Raw genomic sequence first — 9004 nt, forward strand, 5'->3', positions numbered from 1 at the left:
ATTTAAAGCTTCAACTCTGCTACAATGCTGAAAAGTGTTATGACAATGTAGCAGTCTTGTGAGTAATTGCTACATCTATACATGGCTGACAAGACTGGTTAAAGCATAACCTCAGCGTTCTTAGATCTTCACCTACAGGACCTTTGCTGAGCCTTTCCCTTTAAAGGCCTCATGTTCAAGGGGAAAATCAGGCCCGCTACGGATTCTCCATGGAGAATCCGTAGCGGGTCCCTCGGGCCCCGCGGACATGAGCGCTGAAAATAAGAATAAGCTTACCCGCAGCGGACCGGACAGGTCTTTTCTTTACGGCTGGATCTTCTTTCTTTGGCTGGCGGATGTACTCAGTACGCCGGCAGTGTGCCGCACGCATGCGCCGAGCACATCTGCCAGGCCGAAGAAAGAAGATCTGGCCGTGAAGAAGAGAAGACCTGTCCGGTCCGCTGCGGGTAAGTTATTCATATTTTAGGTCTCCCGCAGATCCAGACGGCTTCCATAGAAGCCTACGGGAGCCGTCCCCGCGGTAGAACCGCACGAAAATGGAGCATGTCCCTTTTTTTTCATGCTCCATTTTTTTTTTATTCACTTTTATTGACCATCCGCGGGTATTTATCTACCCGCGGGTGGTCAATGCATCCCTCTGGAGTGCGGATCCGCACACGGGTGATCCGCTGCAGATTTAAAATCATATTTTGCCCGTGGACATGAGGCCTAAGGCTCAACCCTCTGTACCGCAGATGTCTCCTTCCACATTCAACAGCAGGTGGTTATAACTCTGCCAGCTAAAGGTGGCCATACATACCAGGGTTCATTTACTTCGACCAGCATGTGAACCGCCAGCCAAAGTAAAGCCCATGTCTAGCAACAAGTGACAAATGGATTAAGAAGAGCAAGCCCCGTAATAGATTTGCTTCATCTCACAGCATCCCATAGGCCAGATGAAAACCTGCATCAGCTCTAGTAGGTTGGTTGTTAGAACCTATGCCAGTTTCAGACGTAGATTATAGTAAATAAGAGGCGCTGCACATGGCACTGCCCCCTAACATTGGGCTCCGTCCAGTTTTACAAAAAGCCCCTCAAGCCACAATTTTGGCATGTGTGCAACAGGAGTCTGATAAATGCTCATTAAAAAGTGAGCGATATCCAACTCAGATAATAGAGCCCTGCACACGTGTATGGCAGGCTCTCCCCTCTTTCATTGCAGAGTTCTCTTATGTCCCATTTACACAGGCTGACTGTTGGCTAAACGACTGCACGAGCGGGTGACGCCACCTAGTTGCTCGCGCAGAGCGTTCAGAAATGCAGATTAGCACTGAGTATCTCTCACATCTTGTTCTGCACTTCTTTCTATGTGAAACACGGAGGGGGGGAGCGTTTACACGCAGCGAGAAGTCAGCGAACCAGCAACGATTTGTATGTTAGTTGAAAGTGAGCAACAACAAACAAGTAAACAACTATTGCAGGACGGTTTTGTCTTTAGATGCAACGATTATCGCGCATTCTCATTTATTTAAACAAGTTTTAAGCGACAATGGTTATGTGTAAATGGCCCTTTAGTCTCAAAAGCACAAGGGGCAACACATGATCCCCATGAGTACAAGTGGTGGTCTCTACACTGGGACCCCACCCATCAGACGTCTAAACATCTTAGAGAATTGTAAAGTGTGTAATGCTGCGTGAATCAGAAGACAGGAGACGTTCCTGGGAAACCAGTTATTTATTAACAATGCGGTGCAGTAAGTTACTTCTCACTGGGCTGCTGTTCTGGCATACTCCTAATGATATCAGAGTCACCTGCAAGAGAGAAGTACAACTTATCATAAATCTTACCAAGCCACATATAATCAAGACACATTAACCAGAAATTAGTAGAAGTGAGAAGTCAGATTATATATATTTTTTTTTTTTTAAATCAACCCCCCCATCACACAATCTATACTGTAACATCTCCATGCCATAGAAACCTTTATGTATGAAGCTTTGATACAAAAAGGTATAATTTTTACAATTTTTGTACTTTTCTCAGAAAGCAAACATGTTGGGCCAAGAGCCCACAACTAAAATAATTTCCATCCAGCAGTTCCTAACTGCAAGACAAAGATTTACAGTTACACTTAAGACGTTTTGCACCAAGACCTGTGATGGCTGGTATGACACGTGCAGTTAGGGATCCCAACACAGGGATGGATACAAAAAACATCACTTTGCCTTATACTACATCTTTCTTTTGGTTCCAATTATACCATTAAAAAAATAAAGAAATAAAATGAAACACAACAACTTGTGCCACAAGAAAAAAAAAAAAGCAGCCTCATGCGTATGGGCGATGGAAAGTTGAAATTATGTTTCTAGGAATGAGATGATGGGAGGAAAAAATAAATCACTTGGTCATTAAAGTGTAAATGGGCTTTAGCATTAGTGTTTCCCCGCCCCCAAAATAAGACACTGTATTATATTAATTTTTGCCACAAATAGGAAGTGTCTTATTTTTGTGGATTGGGGGCACAGGAGGTCATACTTACCTAGCAGGCGCTGTCCCAGTCCCTCTCACTGCTCTGCAGGCGCTCCAGCAGTCTCCTGTGTCAGCCATTAAGTGAATGACATTGAATGGCTGTGGTTGGTTCATCGAGGGCCGGCTGTGATTGGCTCAGGCTGCATTCCTAAGCCAATCATAGCATTCTCTTGCTGAAGGCGGGGTATTCAACTCACGTTATCAGGAAGAGAATGCTCTTTCAGCGCTGAGGATGACAAGGAAGAATGCCGTTGCGCATGGAGCAGTGAGAGGGACGGCACCCGTGATGTGAGTATTTTTTTACATTTTTTTCCTCTTTAATGTAGTGTAGCTAGGGCTTATTTTCAGAGGATGGCTTACATTTAAAACCCTCACAAAAATGGCAAAACAGATAGTGGTCATTCGTCTATCTGGGAAACTCAGATGAGACAAATGTATTAGGTGGCTTGGGTCTCATAATATTTGTTACTCATAGCGGGTCACATTGTTTACGTCGACCAGCGTTTCATATGGCAATCTAAGTATATATGCCCCAATGTGCTTAGGACCGTTAACCCTTTCCAATCCACTGTCTGATGTCTGAAGACATTATGATTTAAGGCTGTACAGCTCCGATGTTGGGGGACGTCCGTCGGGGTTCTTTCTGTATATTGCCAGCCTCTCTGCTGTCGGAGCCTATCCAACGTGTCACCTCATGCAGTACTGGCTTTGGCCAGCATATAGCACCGTTGTATAACAGCAGAAAGAGTAAACCCCCTAGGAAAACCAGGATACAAATTGGATTGGAAAGGGTTAAGACTGGAACATCCATTTTGCAGCAAATGGGGCTCCAGTACAAAAGAGTGACAGCAGTGGCTTACAAAGGCAGGGCACCAGTTATGTGTACTGCACACTGGCGATGGGCACATTTTTCTTCACTTTGGACTGGTACGTCACTGTTAAAGTTTTTACATTTTGGCACTTTGGTCACATGGAGGAATTTCCTTAGATTAATCCTAATATTCAAAACATTTGATTTGCAGTCTTTAAAACTACCAAGCTCAGTAGTGGGAGACCTACTCTTCTGTGTGACGGCAGAGAACCGGCCCGCCTCTCTGAATATCCACACAAAAGCTTTATAAAGAGGATTTCGGCTTGCCCAATTTCTCGCCTTATTCACTGTCAGTATTGACAGGGAGATCACTAGAGAAAAAGCTAGGTACAACCTGATAGTGAGAACCTCCGGCATCCCCACTGCTTCTACTGTGTGCACAGAGCAAGAAGTGTGACTGGCCTTTAATAATCAGTACTGCATAATGCGCTCGTACCAATCACACGGACCAGCGTTGATCTAGCGAACGTCTAGCCCGGAACTGATCATTAATACATCAATCCGGCGAGAATATATTCGCACGCAGAGCGAGGTAAAATCAGAGTACTTACCGGGATCAATAATAGCCAGCGTGCAGACCCTGTAGTATTTACCGCAGGCTGTGCCCAGCTCGATGTTGTTGCCGCTGTAGTGATGGACCCCAGTCTTGGCCAACATTGCATAGTATTCAATCTCTGATTTCCTGTAGAACAGATATGACATGATTAAACCAGGATGTCTTGCTGTATGCCCGACACCTTCAGAAAACGGAGAGTTTACAATTAGTGGTTAGCAACAATTGTTATTGGACCTCAATCTCCAAAGGGGACTTGTTTCTGCATCAGTTTTCATTGTGAGGTCACAGAATACAGACTCTCCTACTTGCGAATGTTTGACTTCGCTAGATACGAACAAGCCTGTCCTGTAGTATGATGTGATGCCATAGCCTTGCATCATACTGTGCAGCAATTGGACAGGCTTCATAGGCACTCTGCATAGGCAGCCTTGGGGCCTTTCAGAAGGCCCCCAGCTGTCATGGCAACCACACAGCATCCTGCGATCTTATTGCGGGAGACTGTATGGGACCCCTGAACTTTGGGTGCCGGCTGTTAACGCTTCAAATGCCGTTAATTCTGACAGCAGCATTAAAAAGCATTAACAGCACTGATGAGCGGCGCAGCTTGTTGGAGCTGATGCAGCGGGGTGCCGGCAGGCATCCAGCTGATGGACATTGCCAACTGCTTCATCAGTTAGATATTTAGATGTTGGGAGTCAAAGCTGACCATACGTCTGGTCAGCCAACCATAGGGGAAAGGCATCCTCCAGGTCACAGGCTGCCAATGGGTTCACATGACAGCCTGGAGCCTAGTGAAGGCTCCCAGGCCTGCGATGAATGGGTGTCTGTTAAATCCTGTCTGCAGCAGGGCTTAGCAGGCAACTTTGAAAATTACTTTTTTTTTATGCTGTGAAACAGCTTCGCTGACTGAGCGGCTGGAGGAGAGTTCTCTCCCCGCTCCTCTCCATCCAGTGTAAGCAGCGGCTGCTCAGTACTGAATGGCTCCCGTTTACACCGATGTGTCGCTTGGATTTTAAGCGGCTTAAAAGGGAACGAATGGCCGATTCCCGTTCAGTTTCTGCAGGCTGTTAGACGGGACGATTACCGTTCAAAACCCAGCCGGAGAACAACAAACGTCATGTGTAAAAAGGCATTGAGTGAAGATCTCTGGTCTTGAAGGGGTTAAGATGAATTTTAAGAAGAGTGCGCACACTTGTCCCCTCACCTCAGAGCTGGGCAGTTGTTGGCAAGAATGACAAGTTTGGCCTTGCCCTCGCGGATCCTCTTCAGCGTCTGCTTGTACCCGAGGACGTACTTGCCACTTTTCATCACAAGTTGCAGCCTGGAGTTGATGGACTCCAGGGACTTTTTCTAGAAGAGAAATAGAAGATGTGAGACTAAAGTCACCGCAAGCAGAGAACTGGCGCCAAATCCTCGTTCTGAAACTGTTCCATTCTTTCTGACTCCATGTAGCAGAGCCGAGTGTGTTACTAGTAAAATAAGGAACGTCTTGGGGAGGGGCTCTTTACACAGCACAATTATGGAGCAAACCGCTCATCAGATCCATCAGTTTGTTGGATGTGTTAAGGCCCTTTTACATGGATAGAGTGTCAGGCAAACGAGGCCGGACACTAGTCTGTGTGTGCTCGCTCCCATGCTGATACACAGGAGCCAGTATCGCCGGATCGCTCACAGCGCGGCCAGCAGGGAGGCAGGTAGCTGGAGGAGCTTTCTCTCCCCCGCCCTTCTCCATTCTCTTTAAGTAGCGGCCGTTCAGTACTGAACAGCTGCTGTTTACACCAAAGGATCATCATTTAGGATTCTCATCTAGTTTCTGCAGGCTTTTACACGGGACGATTATCGTTTAAAACCCTGCAGAAGCGCGAGAGCCTGAACAACCAGAGCCATAATCATCCCGTGTAAAAGGGCCTTAAGATGTAACCACATGTAGCCAGGGAACAATCTTCCATGCAGACCCGATTATCGTTGGTCAGTCTATACAGGCAGTCGCTCTTCTACGAGCCTCGGCCTACCTGCAGAGCATGGAGGCGATCTCCAGGGCGCTCCACCGCCATTCACAGAGCGATGATCACTCCTGCAACAGTAAGGCTCCTGTCTACAGGCGTTTTTGCATTGAGTTTCCTGCAGCGATAATCCGGCCGCGGGGAACGCGGTGAACGCTTCCCATAGAGTTGCTATGGAAAGCGCAGCCCCCCCGTCCACACGTGGAGAATCGTAGCGATTCTCCGCTCGCGGTCAGCAAACCGCAGCATGCCACGATTCTCCATGGTGAGCTTATCTGTCGGTAGGCTCACCGCGGAGATCTGTCTGCCGGCACCTGCTCCCAGGCGGCGGCTCCCACCGCGGGATTACGCAATGCCCGTGGACAGGCAGCTGAAAGCGATCATCGCTGGGACAGCTAGGGGGCACTCTAACGCCCGACAGTCTGTTGTATGCCGATGGTAGCAGTTTATGCGAACAGATCTTTAAAAGGCGGTTTCCAGGCTATTATTGATGACCTACCCTAAGACAAGTCCTTCATAGTTCATCAGCAGGGGCCCGCCGCTCAGCACCCCGACTGATCAGCTGTTCAACTGCCTGTTGTCACCGGCAAAACACAGCAAGTACGTAGCGATAGCAGACAGCTCCGACCCCTGGGCAGTGCACAGCGCTGGGAATTGTAGGGACAGCCACCATTAAAGTCAATCAGCGCCTGCAGTTACCAGCGACGGCCACTACACAGGGGTGGCAGATGTCTGCTTCTGTACCGTTTGTTTTGCCAGTGACAGTGGGCACTGGAGTAGCGTATTGGTCCGTGTGCTGAGCGACGGACCCAGTGATCAACTATGCATGACCCAAGAGAAAAGTAAGAAAAAAATGGCGTGGAAAACGCTCACATCCCGCCTTTTAACCACGATTAGGGCGGCATTTCAAACGCTGCGCTAAACACCTCCAGTGATTTCAATAGGGCTTCGCAGACCTGCGCTTGAACGCTATGATTTTACGAGCGCTTTCTGCCCCATTTTGGCGAATCTTATGATGGGCGCATTTACACCGTACAAGGCGTTCAAAAGCTATTCTGAACACAGCATTTTGTGAATGAGAGCGACCGAAGGGCGGATTTACACAGGTGAGGGCGAAGCGGGGGGGGGGGGGGGGGGGGGGGGGGGGGGGGGAGTCATATTGTTCCCATACTAATACTTGGATAAACGGCACGCAAGTGTGACGAGAGTAAAAATCCACTGCGGTTTCCAGGAAATACAGCGCCCCCTCACTGCTGAAGTCTTAGTGCGGTAAGCGCACCCAGTGCCGCTGGTCAGCTGATCCCACTTCCGTTGGTCAGGTGACGGCAGAGTGAAGCCCTCTGAAGTGAGCGCCGGATCTTCTGTAATCAGCACCGATGGCGCGGATAGCGACTCCCTTGGATGCAGGCTCTGCCGCCGGCCGCTTCTGCTGCGTGTAAACAGACTCCTACGGCCGCGGATGGAGAAACGTAGCGTTTCCCTGGCGTGTGGATCCGCTATTAGCAGAACTGTGTAAGTCTGCTCACGGCAGCGGATTTTGATGTTGTCTCCTAGCAACATGCGCATAAACTCCACACAATGGAATTGCGTATGTACAGCGGGTTAGTACACAGCTGGGAGCGTCACCCGTAGCGATCACACGCACTGACGGCCTTTATACATCTCCCAATGAGCCACAACTGTCAATGGGTAGCAACCACTCCATTACTCTGCACGTGTGTCCAGTAGCTGCTGCCTCCCCAGCAGTGTGCCCCCTCGCGGTGACGCCCCAGCACTGCGGCTTGCGCCACACACGCCTGTCGTCTCCGCCACCCCGTCTGTCACCCCTCCCCGGCCTGTGCTGCTGCCGGGAAGCCGGCCGCCGCTCCACGTGAGACATGAGGCCGCACTCACCGTCTTCTTGGCGGCCACCATGATTGCTGTGCGGGGATCCCGGACCTGTAGAGGAGAGGAAAACACACAGTGAGGCGGCGGGCAGCATGCGCCACAGTCCCCGGAGGAGGCCGAGCTCCCCCGGAGCCCGAAAGGAGAGAAAAACCCCCAAATATCCGGAGCCCCACTCACCAGAGATCTCACTCCAAGATGGCCGGGGACCGAGAAAGGAAGGAGCTCCCACAATGCATCGCTTTTGGTGAGAGGACCGCCCGTGGAACACGCGAGGGGGGCGGGGCCTGATGGGACTCAGAGGCAGATGGAACGCAACGCTACGGGACGGAGGAGAGGACAAAAAGGCAACGAACGGGACGCGTTTTATAAGTTTATGTCTCTGCTTACAATAACTGTTTAGTTTGTGCATCTACATATATATATAATTGAAGCAATTGGGTTTTTTATTGCACATCAATAAAAGTGCTATTTTAGGGCAGTGTCACGTGACGATGCATATGTCTGCGTGCCTTAGCACGATTTATTTGTACACTGAAGGAGTCTTTACTGGAGTTTTTCTGCCCACAGGGTACGTTTATTTGTACGCAGCAGATAAAGACGCCTAATTTGTCTAACGAGCTACAGACGTGTTCTTTTCCGGCGGAATTACGCAGCGTATTACGCATCTCTTGCATATTGCACGCACATTTGCGCACGCCCCGTTGACTTCTATGGAGACCTTTGATGTTAGATGTGCAGAAAAGTAGAGCATGCTGTGTTTTTTTTCTGCGACAGGAATGCGCACATAAAATACGGAAGTGGGAGTGAACCCATTGAAATCGATGGATTTTATTCTCTGCATATTGCATGTGTGAATCCGCCCGTGTGACGCCGGCCTTAATGCTTCACCTGTGGGCAGTGATCTTGTGAGAATTACAAAGCTAAAAGACAACATTTGGGTCCGCAGATCCGAATGCTTCATATTTTTGCTGCTTTCACTTTCTGCTGCTCTGATTTGTATTCTGAGAAATGTCATTTTTGGACCAGAAGCTATGCAGTAATTTCATGTCTGAGGGCCCTTTTACATGGAATGATTATCATCCAGTTTATTGCTGGGTCGTGCAAAACTGACCAATAATCGGTAGGTGTAAACGCTGCCGGCCACTGACCAATAATCGGTAGGTGTAAACGCTGCCGGC

General features: G+C 48.9%; 1 protein-coding gene and 1 non-coding gene across 2 annotated transcripts; both read right to left on the reverse strand.

Moving 5' to 3' along the window:
• Positions 1 to 1695: 1695 nt before the first annotated feature.
• Positions 1696 to 8095, reverse strand: RPL30 (ribosomal protein L30). The gene is made up of 5 exons (XM_066578375.1): positions 8004 to 8095; positions 7833 to 7877; positions 5141 to 5286; positions 3932 to 4062; positions 1696 to 1791 (listed from the first exon to the last, which is right to left on the reverse strand). Exons 2-5 carry the CDS (start codon positions 7851 to 7853, stop codon positions 1739 to 1741), a joined length of 351 nt encoding a protein of 116 aa, XP_066434472.1. The 5' UTR covers positions 7854 to 7877; positions 8004 to 8095; the 3' UTR covers positions 1696 to 1738.
• LOC136579390 (small nucleolar RNA SNORA72) lies at positions 3770 to 3902 on the reverse strand. Its single transcript, XR_010786862.1, has one exon. It is a non-coding gene; the product is annotated as a small nucleolar RNA SNORA72 (small nucleolar RNA).
• Positions 8096 to 9004: the final 909 nt, after the last annotated feature.

Source organism: Eleutherodactylus coqui, chromosome 9 (assembly GCF_035609145.1).
Source record: "Eleutherodactylus coqui strain aEleCoq1 chromosome 9, aEleCoq1.hap1, whole genome shotgun sequence".
NCBI classification, from domain to species: Eukaryota; Metazoa; Chordata; class Amphibia; order Anura; family Eleutherodactylidae; genus Eleutherodactylus; species Eleutherodactylus coqui.